Source organism: Crotalus tigris, unplaced genomic scaffold (assembly GCF_016545835.1).
Source record: "Crotalus tigris isolate CLP2741 ecotype Arizona unplaced genomic scaffold, ASM1654583v1 scf7180000017630.2799268, whole genome shotgun sequence".
NCBI lineage: Eukaryota > Metazoa > Chordata > Lepidosauria > Squamata > Viperidae > Crotalus > Crotalus tigris.
In genome coordinates, this window is record NW_024096524.1 from 341,813 (window position 1) to 360,000 (window position 18,188).

The 18,188-nt window shown below is 39.5% G+C and overlaps 1 protein-coding gene across 1 annotated transcript in view; it reads left to right on the forward strand.

Annotated features, from left to right (window-relative positions):
• Positions 1–18,188, forward strand: part of ZNF407 (zinc finger protein 407) — a 366,378-nt gene that overhangs the window by 35,062 nt on the left and 313,128 nt on the right. Inside the window, exon 3 of the mRNA XM_039334397.1 lies at positions 9,528–9,642. Within this exon, the coding sequence (XP_039190331.1) occupies positions 9,528–9,642 (115 nt within the window). The remainder of the gene's footprint in view (positions 1–9,527; positions 9,643–18,188) is intronic.

Here is an 18,188-nt window from a genome sequence, read left to right on the forward strand (position 1 = left end):
GTCATCAAAGAAGGCTGACAAACAGGCAATCAGAAGACACCAAGCCCTAGAAAAAGAGTTCGCCAGAGCCCAGAAAAGGGCCAGAATTGAAAATAGGCAGAATGGGGGAATAGGTTCTGATCTACCGCTGGGTCTCCCTTCATCCCCACGGGCCATTTGGTCATTAGGGAGCTCATCACAGTCCCAAACAGAGGGTGGGATAGGCGAATTCTCATCGCTATCCCGATCCCCCTCCCCACGGAGGTTGCAGGAAACCCCGAGGACCATGCTAACCACAGCACCTGCAGGGTCCCAGGCAATGGTCACTCCTCCTGCATTGACGGGGGATCTGCTAGCTACCCTAATAGCACAGGCAGTGGACCGTGCATTTGAGGCCAGGGCTCAAACTTCAAAGCCAAGTCTCTAGGACTTAGAACGAGGCATCGGGAGGAAACGGAGGACCATCAGGACCTCTCCTCCGTCTCAGACTCGTCGGTCTCTGAGGAAGCTTACCTGGACCAGCCAGGTACGTCACAAGGGATTCAAATGTCTGAGGAGGAGGAGGACACCTCACCTCACGGGCCGTCCTTCAGCGGCCTGTTTAACCCTTCTCTTTTTGTTACTATTCTGCGCAAGGCTGAGGCCACAGCCCATCTGGGGCATGGGACACCAGCGGAGCCTGTCATAGTTGACACGGAGGCTGAGCCGACGTTCGCCGAAAAGGTAACCACTCAACACCGCATACCATGCCCGACCATGTTCCTAAACACAATAAGGAAACAGTGGGCAGCGCCAACCTCCCTACCGCTTCCTAGCAATGCGGAGATGAAGCTATTTAACGTAGCAAGGGAGCTAGAGGGAACATTGGAGGTGCCGGTGGTGGACGAACCCATAGGTCCCCTGATATCGGACACGGCCATATCAGGAGATTTTGCTGAGGCTCTTAAAGCCGAGGACCGAAAGAGTGAGTCCAACTCCAGGAGAACGCACCAGGCAATAGCTTGGGCTACCAGGGCGTCTACCTCCGCGTCCTTTTTCACCAGAGCCACACTTTGTTGGCTCCGTGAGCTACAGGGCCGGGTTCCCATGGAAGATATACGCACTCATCAGGAACTCAGCAAAATGGTAGCGGCCACGGAATATGCGTCGGACGCAACACTATTAGCGACCAAGTTTTCAGCCAAGGCAATGGCGGCAAACAACACGAGCAGGCGCATCCTCTGGCTAAAGAACTGGCAGGCGGATACCAAATCCAAGTGGAAATTGGCTTCGGCTCCGTACCAAGGGGCAAAGCTGTGTGGTGAGGCACTAACGCCATACCTGACAGAGAACAAGGACAAGCGCAAGGTCCTTAAACACATGCTTAAAAGGCAGGACAAGAGACCCGGCTCCTGGGGAAGGAAACAATCCTTTCGTACGGAAGCCAGGGTCAACTACTTTCACAATTCCCAACCCTTCCAAGCTAGACAGGATAGGGAAAGACAGGGGGACAGACAGAACACAAGACATAGGCAAACACAGGGAAGACGGCCCTTTCGGGGGAACAACCGCCCCTTCCGCCGTACCAGATGACTCACGCCCAGACCTTCCCATAGGGGGCAGACTAGCAGGGTTTGCTCCCCAGTGGGAAGAGACCACCACGGACGTATGGGTCAGGAACACCATACGTCATGGTCTATATCTAGAATTTCTCTCAAAGCCCTCGAACCGCTTCCGCCCGTGCCCCTGTCCCACAAACCCAACAAAGAGAAGGCTCATGAACGAGGCCGTTCAGCACCTTCTAAACATACGGGCCGTAGAGCCGGTGCCTATGAACCAGAGAGACCAGGGGTTTTATTCTATCCTCTTCGTGGTCCCAAAACCCTCGGGGGGTTGGAGAGCCGTTTTGGATTTGACAAGGCTAAATTTCTACATAAAATACCGCAAATTCAAAATGCAGACACTACGCTCCATCCTTGGAAGCGTAAGGAAAGGGGATTTTCTGGCATCGATCGACCTCACGGAGGCATACTTGCACATCCCTATCTCTCTGGCTCACCGCCGCTTTCTACTGTTTGCCTACAGGGGGCACCATTTTCAATACAGGGCACTTCCATTCGGCCTGTCATCAGCGCCCAGGGTGTTCACCCAGATTCTGGCGGTTCTGGCAGCACAACTAAGAAACGTACCAGTCAGAGTCCAGTGCTACCTGGACGATATTCTAATCCAGTCATCGTCCGCCCAGCAGTCTCGGGCGGACCTAAATTTAGTGATAAAAATGCTGCAGGACCACGGCTTCTCGGTGAACTTTCCAAAGAGCCATCTAACCCCAACTACGAGAATACTCCACCTGGGAGCGGTCATAGACACAAAGGAATGCAAGGTGTACCTATCACAGGAAAGCCTCAGCAGCATAAAGAAAGCCGTAAAACAGGTAAGCCGCGGTCAGTCAGTGACGCTGGTCTGCCTCTCCCAGCTGCTAGGGAAGATGATATCGACCATAGCAATAGTTCCTGGGGCAAGGCTGCACTCAAGAGAACTGCAATGGTTCATGCTCCCGTTTCAGAGACAACAAATCAGTGCATCCCGGAAGAGGGTAGGCATACCTCTGAGAGTACGACACTCCATCAGGTGGTGGCTATCTCCAGCTCTCCTCAGGGGGTCCCCCTTCAGGGAACCAGACAGAGTAGTAGTCACAACAGATGCGAGCTTATTCGGCTGGGGAGGCAACTTGGGGACCAAGTGGACACAGGGCCGCTGGTCAGCGGTGGATCTCCGACACAACATAAACTGGCTCGAGCTGCGGGCTATTCACCGAGCGTTAAGGCATTTTCACAGCAGCATAAAAGGCAGGCACGTACTGGTCCTGACGGACAACGTGACAGCCAAGGCCCACATAAACCGTCAGGGGGGCACACACTCTCGCTCGCTCTCGGCCGAGGCCCTCCTACTGGGGGCCTGGGCTGAACAAAATCTGGCCTCCATAAAGGCCGACCACATATCGGGGGAGGCAAACATCCAAGCAGATCTGTTGAGCAGATCAACAATAGATCACTCGGAGTGGCAACTACACCCGAGGATCTTCAGTGAGGTCTGTCACCGCTTCGGGCTTCCCCAGGTGGACCTTTTTGCCTCTCCTTCCAATGCCCACCTAACTCGCTTCTTCTCCCGATTCCCATCCAAGGGAGCAGAGCAGACGGACGCGTTACGGAGCCCATGGCCAAGGGGGCTCCGGTACGCGTTTCCACCCTTACCTCTCCTTCCGGCGGTAGTACGCAAGATTCGGCGGGAAAGGGCCGAGGTAATCCTTGTGGCCCCTTATTGGCCAAGGAGACCTTGGTTCGCAGACTTGAGGAGTCTCTCCCGCACGAATCCATGGCGGATTCCTCCGGAGAGGATCTCACTCAAGCAGGGGGAGATCTCCCACCCAGAGCCACAATGGCTACAACTAGCCGTCTGGCTCTTGAACGGTCAATTTTAGCCAAGGGGGCTTGCTCACAGGGTGTAATTAGGGTCATACAGTCATCAAGGCGCCCCTCCACGAACCGTATCTACGAGGCCACGTGGAGAAGCTTCCAATCATGGTGCTCTAAACAGGAATTGTTACTCGAAGGGATCACAATTCCCAAGATCCTAGAATTTTTACTAGATGGCCTAGAGATGGACCTCTCGCCAAACACACTGCGCAGGCAAATCGCCGCCCTCTCAACTATACTTTCTGCCAGCCCCGGTGAATCCTTGGGCAAGCCTCCCTTAATACGATCCTTCCTCAAGGGGGCTGCAAACATCAGACCGCCAACCGTGCATAGGTATCCATCGTGGGAACTACCACGAGTACTACAAGCTCTTACCAGAGCGACCTTCGAACCACTCAAAACATGTGACATTCGCTATCTGACCCATAAGGTAGCATTCTTGGTAGCCATCACGTCAGCTCGGCGGATATCCGAGTTAGCTTCTCTCTCAATGAGGAAGGACCTGTGCCATTTTCACAGGGACAAGGTAGTCCTAATAATAGACCCTTCATTCATTCCAAAGGTCAACTCCCTTTTTCACAGATCACAGGAAATAGTCCTACCAGACTTCTGTCCAAACCCAGCTCATCCCCTGGAACAACAATGGCACACCTTGGACGTAAGCAGGGCACTAAGACATTACATTTCACGCACAGCGGAATTCCGACGCTCGGAAGCGCTTTTCATATCCTTCCACCCTGCTACTAGGGGCCGGAAGGTCTCGTCCTCTACCATCGGTAGGTGGATTAGGGCATGCATCACGGGGGCATACCAGGCGGAGTCCTTGCAAGTCCCCAAGCATATCACAGCCCATTCCACAAGGAGTGCTGCCACCTCAGCAGCATGGGCCATGCAGGCTTCTATTGAAGAGGTATGCAGGGCAGCCACTTGGGCCTCGCCCTCTCCATTCATTCGTCATTACAAAATCGACAGGTCCTCCTCTGCAGAGGCCTCCTTCGGTAGGAGGGTTCTCCAGCAGGTGCTAGACCAAAGTTGCACACGGGACCAGTCTATTCCCCAACCCAAGGGACAATAGGCTTTGGTATGTCCCACTGCGTGGATTATCTATCTCCAGTGCTGGAGAAGGGGCGTTGACTTACCTGAACGCCTTTTCTCAGCACGGAGATGGATAATCCACACCCACCCTTATAGACTAGAATAATAGGGTATATTTAGTGGAGCCAAAACGTCTTACTGTCAGTCAATGGCTGCGCTCGAGTCAAGACTGGAGGATCATGGTCCAAGACGGGGCGTGGCACCTTTGGCTGACTGATCTGATTGGCCAGGAATACAGTCTCAACCCACTGCGTGGATTATCCATCTCCGTGCTGAGAAAAGGCGTTCAGGTAAGTCAACGCCCCTTTACTGTGCAGTCCACAAATGGGCAATACAATGTATCTGAACATCTCTCTGCCCCACTGTTGTCTTCTTTGGCACCCACCAGGCTCCCATCGTACAATGGAAAGCAAAGCAAAGTGTTATCCTCCAGCATTGCTTTTACTTAAAACCTCTGGATGACAGAAGCATACATGAGGAAAACAATGAAAAGCTGCAGCTTGGTGCATTGTGTGGAAGTGATTTGACAATTTTTATACTCCCCCTAACTCAAGAGGTTAAAACCCAAGTTAAAATTATAAGTGCAACAATAAAAATGAAACAATAACAGTAAATCCATAAAAATAAACCTCTTTTGAGATGGATGCCAATAAAACCTGGAATTGAAATCCAATATAATACAGCTATATTTAAAATCGTCTAAAATCATGTGAGGGGAGCTTTGCAAACCTTGGACGAAGAGTGCATTCCTGATGTCAAATGCATATACCTGAACAGAAAAAAGGATGATAGAAAAGCATCTAGAAAGTTTAGAGGAATTGGATAGGAAGAACTTCATCAGTTTATTTTGTATTAGATGTTTACTGTTTATCTATATCCATATAAAATTTAAATCTATATTGTGAGAGCCTATAGCTCTGTCTCTCTATTTCTGTATTTCTGTCTCTATCATCTCTATCTCTGTTATCTCTACCTCTACTTCTGTCTCTATCTACACCAGTGATTCTCAACCTTTTTAATGCCGTGACCCCCAACCGGTCGTAAGTCGAGGACTATTCAACTGGTGCAGCACCGTTTGCAGAATGGGACTTTTGGCGGGCTCAGCAGGGCAGAGACAGCCTGGACAATTCCTATTGGCTTTTGAAAGCCAATAGAATTAGACTCTATTCAAGAGAGTCTATTCTATTGGCTTTCAAAAGCCAATAGAATAAAAGGGAGTAGCACAGCTAAGGAAAAGGAGGAAAAAAAATGGCAGACTGCGTTGTTTGGCGACCCCCGTGAAATGGTCGTTCGACCCCAAATGGGGTCCCGACCCACAGGTTGAGAACCACTGATCTACACACATACACACACAAACACACAGACACTTTTTACATAGGATAGGGCTTGGTTGCTTGAGGGATCATTTGCTTCCCACAGTATCTGCCTGTCCAGTTTGATCTGGTGGGGTTGGCATGCTCCAGGTCCCATCAATCAAACAATATCTATAGGGAACCCAGCAATATGCCTTTTCTATAGCAGTGCCTACCCTCTGGAATGAGATTCTCCCCTGAAATTTAAATGGATCCCAGCCTATTGATATTTTGAAGGCCTTTAAAGGCCTGGCTCTTCACCCAGGCCTTTGACGCTCCTTTCTTTTTGCTCCCCTCTGGACTTGTTTTCTTTCCCATCATTATTCATGTGTCTTGTGCCCTTGTTATGATTTGAGTATCACTTTTGGTTTTTATTTATTTATTTAAAAGGTTTACATGGCTGCCCATCTTAAGCAACTCTGGGCAGCTCGCAATAACAATAAAACCAATAGATGAAACAATAGTAAAACAATAAAAACAATGAAACAATAAAACAAAACCCATCACCATAATCATCCCCCTTGGGATGCTCCATGGCAAGCTCAGCTGCTCTCCTTCCATATTTTCTACCTATACAATTCCAGCACCTCAGTAAATGTTTAAATCTTTTTAATATCTGAATATTTTCAGGATATTTAATATCCTGAATCTCCTTGAATTGAGCAGTATATAAATTTAATGAATTATTATTCAATCTTTTGGCTTGGAAAGGCAGGGGATGGAGGTTAAGGATTTGAACCTTAGGATTAACGAACAGGTCAGGTTTCTTGTTTGCTGTTAGATGCAAAATGATGTACTATTAATGGCTGTCCAATTGTTTCAGTCAAATTTGCTGGTATATTGTTGGGAATGTGGAACTGAAAGATCAGGTTTTCCAGTCATCCATAGTACAGAAGCTTGACAGAACCCATAATGGCCATTTTGTGAGCATAAAAGTTGCCCTGCGTGGCAGTCTTTTTATGAATAGGCATGATATACCTTCAATATTCAATATTGTGTCTATTAGCCCCAAAGTGCGGTCTACTCTTGTGTAATTAGAGAAATAAGCAAAGGAAATGGGATTAAATCTGCAAGCATTTTGTTATGAAACAAAATGAACATCTGCATGCTGCTTACAATTTTAGCATTATATAACCTGTTAAGTCTAACTGATAAATTAAACCTTTATATTGTATTTAATATGGGCACAGAAACTTAAATGGTTTTATTTTCATTTTTACAGGATGCACTGAAGATACAAAATACTAGCAAATTAATGGTTAATTCAATTTTATCATTACAATTTAAATAAACTTGATGTTCTGGCATGATTGATTCAGTGTGATTCCTGCTCGCTGCAAACTCAACTTGCTTTTGATATTTAAACATATAAAGCTGACTAGATATAACTGTTCAGGTGCTAAATATATTTTACATCTACTTTGAACAGTAGAAATGAAAGTATTAGGAGATCTGGCTTCATTGTCATTGAACTGTGAAATATTCAACCTTGTCTGCCTGTGCTTAGTACTGTTGACTTTTTATTTCTGTGAGAAGATTAAAATTAAATGCTTCATTTTTTGTCAGCTTTTGAGAATTAGATTGAAATTTAAGACTTTAAATTTTTTTTAACTGAGATTCTCAATTTAAACAAAGTCTTCTTTGAGGCTATTGTATGTTCAAGGGCACAGAAGGGATCATTGATCAAGTATGATGAACTGTAACATTTTTCTTACCCGAACTCTTTTATGTATATTTATTAAAGATCCCATATTTCATATTATGCTTAACTATATTGGAAGAAGTTCTTCACAAAACATATCCCAAACATAATATGAAGTATCTGTGAGCATATTGCACTTACACTTAACTTCAATTCTGGGATTTATGGATATAGAGATTTGCTGCTCTTTTAAAAGTTGGAAAGGGTCAAAGAATACTTTAAAATAATGTGTTACCACTTAGTAGTGCAGTACTGATATCTGCCAGGTTTAATGACTGCATTTTTGTGATAACATAATTGTCTCAGTTTGGTTGGAAAGCTATCTTAAATTACAATATGCAATTTTGTTTAATTTTTTTTTCTTGGACTGATTGCTTTACAAAAGAACAAGATAGTTTTGCCTGTTTATGTGGGTGTCGTGATGGATATCTATAATTCTTTAGTCTGTTCTAGCCAGTTAAATTTGTTCCTGAAATAAATAATAGCCCAAATGTCAATACCTCCAGTTTTCAGAATAATCATAAATTTAAACTATAAAACAGTCATCAAGATATAATATTTTATTCACCATATATTCATATACTTCATGTCATTGCAGTAGAAATTCTTCCTGTGTCTCTTCCTTCTGCAAGAATAGCAATATTAAGATGTTATTTTGTGCCAGAAAGAAGGACACAACAAAATAGACAGTTACTTAAATGTGTTAAGAATTAAAAAAAAACCAACCCTATTATTAGTTACAACTATTCCTTTTAATCCAGCTGCCCACAACCTTTTGGACACCAGGGACCGGTTCTGTGGAGAGAGATTTTTCCGCGGATCAGAAGGAGCATGGTTTTGTGTCCTGCCTGCATCCCGTGGATGGGACTTCACTTGTTTGTGTGGCCTGGTTTTTGGCATGCTGCGGCCAGATGCCGGTCCACAGACCAGGGGTTGGGGACCCCGATATAGTCTTCGATATTCTATAGGCATGGCCAAATTTTTCATGATAACTTTCAATAGTGCCACTTTAAAAAAAAAAAACTCATGGAGCATGGCCAAGTCTAAAAATGGCATTTGCATCTTAGGAAAACTTGAGACACATTGGACTTCAACACCTACTATATTCCTCCACCTACTATATTTTAGCAACAACTGTAGTCATCAGGAGAAAAAGCATATTTGATTTCTAATTAGAATTGAAATAATCAGATGAACATATGGTGTTCTCTAAGTGCTGATTCGCATAATTTAAAACACTTTAAAGGCCATTTTTATAATTTACTTTGACTATCAAAACTTCTCTGTATATTAGAACTTCAGATAGTTCTACTTATTAGTTCAAATCAGCCCTCCCCAAGCAAATGTCCTTCAATTGTATTTGGAGTGCAATGATGTAGTCAAATTGGCTCAGATTTGTGGGAATTGCTATAGCAGGCTGGTTAAGCTACTTTAGCATTTTTGATGTATTTTTAAGTCTTCCACCTTAATAATAATGAGATTTGTACAGTTCTGTAGAAACTGTAATTAGAACCTACTGAAATGAACTGTGTCAAGCTTCAGCTGGTGATATCTGAAATCCAGGCCATTCCATAATGGACAATTTCTACGGAATAACTTTTGTTTCATTTTAATGTTTCAGAATATCTCATCTTCTAATTATTGATACCGTGTCTGTTAACGAAACCCCTTTCTTGCTTAACTTTTGTATTTGAACTCTTGCAAGTATATTTAATGAGAAATATCCTAATAGTATCCCTGGAGTTATAAATTTATGCAATAGGCATTTTTCTTTGAGGGGCTAAGAAAGATTTTTAGATTAAATATGGGGTGGTGGTTTCTATACTTACCTTTAAAGGTTTTTTTTTAACGGCTTTGTCTCCCACAGATGGTGATTTCTTTATCCAAGGGTAATATAATATTCTAATTCAGCTTCTAATTTTCTTTATGCTAAATTTTACTCAGGATCAAAGCCATTCAAGTGCAAGATTTGCCATTTTGCAACAGCTCAACTAGGAGATGCCAGAAACCATGTCAAGAGGCACCTTGGGATGAGGGAATACAAGTGTCATATCTGTGGGTGAGTAAATTGAAATAGTTCCTCCTTTGGTTAGCAGGAAAGGAGTGCAGGCTATGCATTGTTTCAACGTTCAAAGAGGGAATGTGAGCAAGAGAGGCTAAAATTATGCATGCATATCCTCCTTCCCATTGTTATGGTAAATTCCTTAAATACAGTTATGACATTCTTTTCCTATTTCTAATCCAGTACTGCAGATGAGCAATTTTATGGGCTACAAGGTCAATTTGAACCTGTAATCTGTAAATTGACTAAATTATAGGATGTTCATTCACATTGCCAGGGAGAACTGTAAATTTCCTTTTAAAGGTGTGTGTGTGTGTGTGTGTGTGTGTGTGTGTGTGTGTGAGAGAGAGAGAGAGAGAGAGAGAGAGAGAGAGAGAGAGAGAGAGATGTAAATTATGTGCGTATGTGTTTTAAAAAATATAGTGTAGTCTGTGTTTTCCTGTGCCATCCATGTTTGTCTTATGTATTGTTTTGATTCTAGAACTATGTGTTTCTATAAGGTTTTCATATTATAGGAGATAGAAGAAAAGTTCCTAAAGATTTTTTTTATCTATTCCCACACATCGATGTGGGCACATAATCAGAAGCATCTTGTTTTAAAAATGCCTCCATTTTTCTTTCTTTCCTAATGGTTATTTCATCACATGGACCATTCATAATGTTTAATTGAACTTCAACTATATTGCATTTAAAATGGCGGATCCTGAAACTCTTTAATCCAAAGCTAATTAATTTAGCAGAAATGTTTAAAAGGTTTTCAAATGCCATGGCATATATAGTGTGGTGTAGGACATTCAGAGGTGGGTTTTAGTATTGTGCTCTTATTAAAAGTGTATTTTAATGTTATTATGCTAAAAAATTAGCTAATATATGTGCCGCATGAAATGCTTTTTTCAAAACATTTTAAGTTGCTGGAGAGGCCTGATGGTTAGTGTAAAGTTTGGGGTTGGTTCAGTGAATGCCCACCAAAATGATAAAGTGAGTGGTTAAGGATATTTTTCAGCTGGAGTTTGGTCGTGTCAGCTCTTGCAATTAAACCTCTTAGCAGAACAAAGTGAGTGCAATATTCAAAAGAAAATTGGAATGCTTTTCACTAGAGGCAAATGTTTCTCACAAAAATAGCACATTAAACTGACAAAAGTGGTGTGATTATCTGACGGGAAGAAGCACTGGACAGTTGCTGACCAAATTACTTGCAAACACAGAGGAAATTGATACGAAAGTTGTCACTGTAAAGTAACAGAGGACTATCCTCTGGTCCTTGGGCAACAAATAATATTCACAACTACTGTGTGTGGGTAGCTATCTATTGTGTGATATGATTAGTAGTTCTGTGCGTACAGGATCTGTGAGTAAGCCACCATTGTCTGATATTTAATAGGCAAGTGAAAAATGGAACTTGGATTTGCTTGTGTATGGATAATGGGAATGGTGGATCAGAACTGGCAAACCATTTTAAATTATGGTTGTAACTCTTTGTAATTAGCTTACTCTCATGTATGAAGGACTACATTGTGAATATCTTAAAAGAAACTGCTTTTTATTATTTGAGAAGTCATCTTTTTTGACACTTAAATACATGTCAAAGTTGTCAAAGTAGCCTTACATATTTAATGAAAAAGATACTCCAAAATCTACTTCAGATATGTTTTCTGTTGCAATTGAAATAATAATAATACAGTTTAGTCTGAGATACACCATATATGTTAGTCCATTAACAATGAGTGGATTAGCAAAACTTGATAAAGTATAATGGGGTTTTGAAAAAGAGAGGATAGGGTGTTTGCACTTTCAACTAAATAACTCTGCCACTATTAGTGTATGTGGCAAGGAGGAAATACAGTATGTGCTATATTTTTGCTATAAGAATAGGCTAGTGGGTAGATTTAAAAATGGCAGTATAAAAAAGCTAGCAATGAGTAGCATATTAGCAGCAGTTTAGAGCTGGTACAATAAAACCACTGACAATGTCAATTCATTATTATTGATAGCTAAATAATCTTAGAAATGCTCAGTGGACCTATTAGTTCCCGAACATAAGCAGCTCATGCTTCATTCCTTCATTAGCTTTAATTGCTATAAATTTACCTTTTTAAAAAAATCATGTTTTAAGAGGTGAAGTGATCTTTCAGGAACATTAACTTGGTAATTTTGTCACAAACAGAAGGTCTTATACTGTGTTTTCTTTTCTTCAGTAGTTAAGATTCTGTCCTGTCCTTTAGATTCATTGGACAAGCTTTCCATTAGATATAAGGTTAAATAATTGTTCCAGTGGTTACATAATCTGTTTGGACATGTGAATTGTCTGTGCAAGATTATGAATCATTACAAATGGAAGATATCATTTGATTGCCTTGAAATATAATGCTGAGCTGAATCGAAAGGTGAAGAATTTTGGGGAAGTGATGGTAAAAATCAAGAGGTTTTATACACTGTGTAGTTAACATCAAAGATGGAGGAAACACAGCACTGCTTTTGCATGTTGCTTTTATTGTTTCAAATCTAAATTTAATTTTTTCCAGCTGCACTGTAGAAATACTTTGCTATAGAGATTGGAAGCTACTAATCTTTCAGCATTTGAAATAAACCGTCTGCTACTCATTTCCTTGTCAGCAGATGCGTGGCGATTGTTTTCTTTTGCATTATGTTCATAAATGAAAAATGCATCCCTGGTTTGAGAAGGGATCTGTTTTCAGCGAGTATCCAACTGCTACCTATTTAAATTTAATTTTCAGAAGTCTGGGCATGAAGTTGTTGATTACACTAAGATTAGCAAACTTAAATTGGTTTTCAAATAGTTATGTTTGCAACAATTGTGCATTGGAATGAGAAAAAAGGCCTAGCTTGCAGTTTTGAGATTTTAAAAGCAATGAATTGCTCATGATTTCAGATTTTAAACAAGTTTACGGGCAGCATACCTTAAAAATGCATCTACTTTTTCATACTTTTGCTTGAAATATAAGGCTACTAAAGAAACCCAACAGATTTTTTTTCTCCTTCACTTCTAAGAGTTTTATTAAAGTGAGATAAATAAATCAGTAGGTGAAAAGGTTAGAAAAAAATTAACATTTAAAAATGTTAATAATTTGAAATCGACCTAGATGCTTACCTTTTACATTCTTGTAATGTGTGAAAATACATATTTACATTAAGAATGATTATATATTTTGAACATTAATTGAAGCACATACATTTCCCATTTTTGTAACTTGCCTGTGGTTTCCATTTCTTTTTTGTTTGTGTATATTACCTTTTCTGCATTACCTCACATATCTTCTAGAGAAGTGTTTTTAAACATTAAACTTCCTTTGAAGTTTGATCATAGCACTTTTGCCAGTGTATTTATGAATGTGTCTTTTATAGTATTTATTTTTAAATGATTCCTAGGAATTGCTAAATTTTGACAATGTTACACAGAATATTAAAAGAATTTGCCTGAAAGAGAGGTGAAATCACCGCATCCACAGTGTTATATATTTTGCTCTCACTCTTTGTTTTGTCATGTTTTTTAGAATTAGTTTCAGGTTCTTCGGCTGTAGATCCATAGATCAACAAAATAATAAGAAAAAGCATGTTTAGTGTTGTCTTTGAAGAACAAAGAGTATTCATTTTTAAACAATATTAGGAAGAGTGGGAGATGTGCTTTTGGATTTTAAATATGTCTTAATGGTATTGTAAGTGAACTGTTTGTTCTAAGACTATGAAAAATCTTTAAATAGAAAGTTAAAACTTCAGTTAAAACTATTTTTGTGTGGTATTACCTATTTTTTTGTGCTTTAGAAGGGATCTCTGTGTAGATGATTATAATGTCACTTTCTGACCTTTGCAGCTTGAATAATTGTAAATCATTGCTTCATAAAGTGTCAGAGAATGTCTGTACTAGGCAATTAAATGGCAGAATATAATAGACCAAATTATTGCCTGTCATGTTTTCAACAACACAGTTAGTATTTGAGTTACACTTAATCATTATGTGCATTAGCAACCTCATTGGAATCCCGCTTCAGGCTGAGCATGAAATACATTACATTATTTAAACCTCTAATGGTAGAAGTCATTTATTTGTGTTGAAGTGTACAACATGCAGCGTTTCATAAAGCAAGGAACACTTGAGAGCTTAATTTATCCAAATCAAAGTCTAAAGGCAGATAAACACAAGTGGCAAAAATTAGTAATTTTTATAGGCTGGAAATATTTAAAAATACATGGTTGTGAGTAATTGCAGGCAGCAGGAATAAATTAAAATCACTATTTTTGGTTGGCTCAGAGAGCTAAAGCTGTGTTATATTTAAATAATCAAATGTAGCATGGAATCACATTTTTGACTGAAAAATTAATTACACACATCATATCCACAGCTGTATCCAAATAAAACAATGCTGAAGCAACAAAGTAAAACAGACTTTCTGTGGCTTCAATAATCTGAAATATTCATACTATAGGGAGGACACCTTTAGAGTAGATCCCATGATAATTTGGCTCATAATCAACAAAGAAAAATATCATGCTGATAATAATATATTTCATTATTAAATCATATTTTGACTAACCTTTTTTGAGAAATGTTTGAAGTACATATGCTAAGACAATATGTGTAAATCGCTTTCTCTTTTTGTTTGCTAATGATGAAAAATAAACTGGACTGTGTTTCTGTATAATATTTTTTTCGCTGATGACATTGTTTTTCTAGTTGAATGGATTGTGGATTTTATTAACTCTACTGCAGGACCTCTGGGATATGTATGTATTTAGGGATGTCAAAGGGAACAACAGGGAGTTCTATTTTCTAGCAAAAGTTTGCTTCCTTAAAATAGATATAATCCAGTATTTTTCTACTCTAGAGTACCATTTTAATATACTTTATTCTACTCTGATTACCTGTTGCTATTACTGCCACATCTAATGTTAGATGCTGTGTAAGGACTTGGAGTTTTTGGAGGGCGGGCTTACATGGATTGGTTTTTGTTGTAAGACATGGGCAGAACTGCAGAAGTGCCATAAAGATCTTCTTATTGAATAGCTATCAGTATGCTTCACTAGTGTCCAGTTTGGCAAATGAAGCAGAAAAGTCAAGGCCAACTCCTAGTTGTAATGCTGTATGAAAAGCGTATTTTTATCCACCTCTACTTCAGTTGAGTTATGACAGTGCTTTTGTTGGACTTGCTGAAGTGAAAAGATATGAAGAGTACATACTTAACTGAATATATGTTTGTATTTGAGTTAAGGACACTACTGGTGATTTATTCTTATACCTCCACTATATATAATCCAGTGCAATGCACTTTCAAACTGCAATTATAAAGATGCACGTAGCTGTGTGATTGTGATGTATGTGCCACCTAGAACAACTACTGTGTCTTCTAGAGGCATTTCTTATGTGTATGTATACCAGAATGGTTCTGAAAAACAGAATACATTATTGAATCATAGAAACAATTGTTGCAAGGAACATGACTAGTATTTAATAAAATAGAAATGATTGTTAATATATAGCTTACTCGGTTATCATTGCTATAGAATTTATTGTAATTAGGTATTCCTATTCCAGGAAGCTAAGATTTCTCTTCCTTTTTTCCAAGAAAAATATATTATCTATTCAGTTGTACGAAATCCTGATAGTACGTCTCAGTGATGGAGCAGGTAACAATTTAGACTTTTTTTGTGGACTTGGCTGAATTTATGCTCCATTTTATGCTGCACTCTTTTCCCATCAGATTAAACATCGATCTGTAAAGAGTCAGAATCCTTGGCTGGAAAACGCTACATGCTTTAGATAACATGTTCATTGGCAAGTATTTAGAAGAAGGATGTGCTATAAGGTACCCTGCCTATTTTTTTAAAATGTCTGACCCAGGCAGCATAGTAAATGAATCATTGCCCAGCTCTAATTTATGGGTATATCTAAAGATAGTTACAGTGTACTACACAAGCATTATCTTTAAGTGCTTATTTTTAAACATCTAGTCCTGAAATTTGCACTGCCCAAATTAAGTCAGCAAAAGGTATCAGTTGGCTTACTGTGTTTTAACATTGGCCTCTGACCCTCAAGGGCACTACCTAAGAAATCTGATCTGGTTGCTACCTCAGTACTTTAATTTAAAAAATGGCAGGAATGATAATTTTTTAATAAAAAAAAAGTTTAACTATTTGAAGGGCAGGAGATGGAATTGTCATGCACAATAGCACAAAGTTCCATAACTTCAGTTTTACATATTTGAGAATTTGGTTGAATCTTCACTATGGTATTTTATCATTTTATAACAACACAAATAGTAGTTTCCCAGTGCTTTCCAGCTGTAAGGTAGTATTAGTCTCGTGAGAAAGAAAGGAAAGGAATGACAAAGTTTGACAGCAATCTCTTAACTACTCCCTGTCTGTAACATCTTCCCTGTTTTCCATTTCCACCTTAGTTTTGGTTATGGTTGGTAAAATGAAATCATAGCAGTAAGATAAATGAAAAGATTTCTTAGATTTTGCTATTCAGTTCAGTCCGTAGTGTAAGTTCTTAATGTGGTAGGCATCTTTTCCTCCCTTTGCACTAGCCATGAGTAGAGGGACTATGGGTAGTAGTTACAGAAACAACCAGCTCTTTTTTTTCCCCTGAATTCTGTTCTGGACATTAAGCAATTCAGCTGGGTTGAAGAGGAAACCTCAATGAAATTCTACACAGGTTAAAACAATCTTCCTTGCTTTTTTGTCTCAGTGGATAACTTTTGGCAAAAAACAGCTGATTGTATGCTCATAGCAGCATCTGTGATATGTAGGAGACAGAAAGGATGAAAGCAAGTTAAAAAGACATGAATCCAGGGCTAAAGATTATAAGAAGTTTTAAAAGGATTGATCATTTAACCAAGAAGGGATTATTTTCAATAAATTTATTTTAGCTTTTCAGGTAGACAAGAGAGAGAAAATAGAAAATGAGCCTTTGGGTTGAAATTAGGAGAGTTGTGTGCTTTTAACAAGCAAGAAAGCCAATAAATAAATAAAGAGCATTGCATAAAAGTTCAGGAAAATGGTTACGTAAGATTTGTGATAAGGGCAAGTTTATCTTATATAGTGGTATTTGAGGGGTTGGGTATGGGAAGGGAAAGAAACTTAAACTTTTAAGTATTTGTGATGTAATTAACAAGGAAGCAAATTTATTTCATACATAGTTTTATCTTTACATCCTTCCAGTTCAACTTATGAATATATTGTAATATTTATTTTTCTTGTTGTTTTTACTGTTTAAACAATTTTATAATCTGTCTGAATATTTGGATTGTTGAACAAATTAGAAGAGTAATAAATAAAACTAGAATCTTTTTAGGTTTTGCTATAGAGAATTGCATGAATGACTTAATTTCAAATCTTCCTCTCTTCTCTGCCCACTGCATTATCAAAACAGCTAGAGAAAGAGAAACAGTTATGTAATTTTTCTGAAAGACAAAAATCACACAGCAATTTAATTGACAGCAATAAATTTGAGACGATACTAAAGAAACAAGCAGCAATCACATTACAGTCAAGATCTTTTCATCTTCCTCTGTTTTTCTTGTTACATTAATTATAAATCTTCCAACAGACTGAAGCAGGAGCATTGTATACCCTTGGAATAAAGGGAATATTTCCTTAGCTAAGTCCGGTAAAGTAGTAGTTATGCTGAACTTTCTGTAGATAGTACTGTACTATTGATTGTGAAAGCAATGTTAGTATATAAGAGCTTAATCCTCCAAACCTTTTAGTAAAGTATTCTGATTGCCATTGTAATTCTGTACTTTGTAATAGATACTGGTCATAGTAAAGAAATTGTGATATTGGTCATAGTAAAGAAATCAAATTGTTTGTGCCTTGATTAGGACCTGTGGTATAATTTCTTTCCCTCTCATTTTCTTCATGTAGTTCCAGTCTTATAGAATCATGCCACTGTTGCACATGGATGCATTTGTGTTTGATTAACACGCTTGATATAGCTAAATGAACCCAATGGAAAAAAACCCAGATCTGAAAATATTTCAATAACGTGCTAAGTTGTACCTATTATTCTCTTTCAAGCCTTCTTCACTTATAAATTGCTTGTCTGCATAGTACCAGAGTACATTAAATTGGTCAACTATTAAATTTACACCTAAAATAACAGATTAAAAAAAAACAATAACTCACTATCTTTTAGAACTGGTGTCCCCAACCTGTGGGCCATGGCCTACTACCGGGCCATGGCCTATTTGCAACCAGGCCACAAATAGGTGCAGGCGCTCGCAGCCGCACTTGTGTGGAGCAGCGGGCATACCTGGCTTCCACTCACATAAGTGAAGCTGTGCACGCCCGCACATGGGCGCATCCTCTCTTTCAACCTCTCCCCCCATGCCAGCCCATTAACCTGGAAAGGTTGGGGAACGCTGTTTTAGAAGATAAATTTCTCTTCACCCAAATATATTTAATTTTAAAACTGTATTTCAACAAAAGTGTTGGTTTTTACTGAGCTTAAGAAAGCTATCCATTAGTAATGAAAATGGAGAAATCTGCAGATATTCCAAGCCATATAGTTGTTAATAGTTAACAGT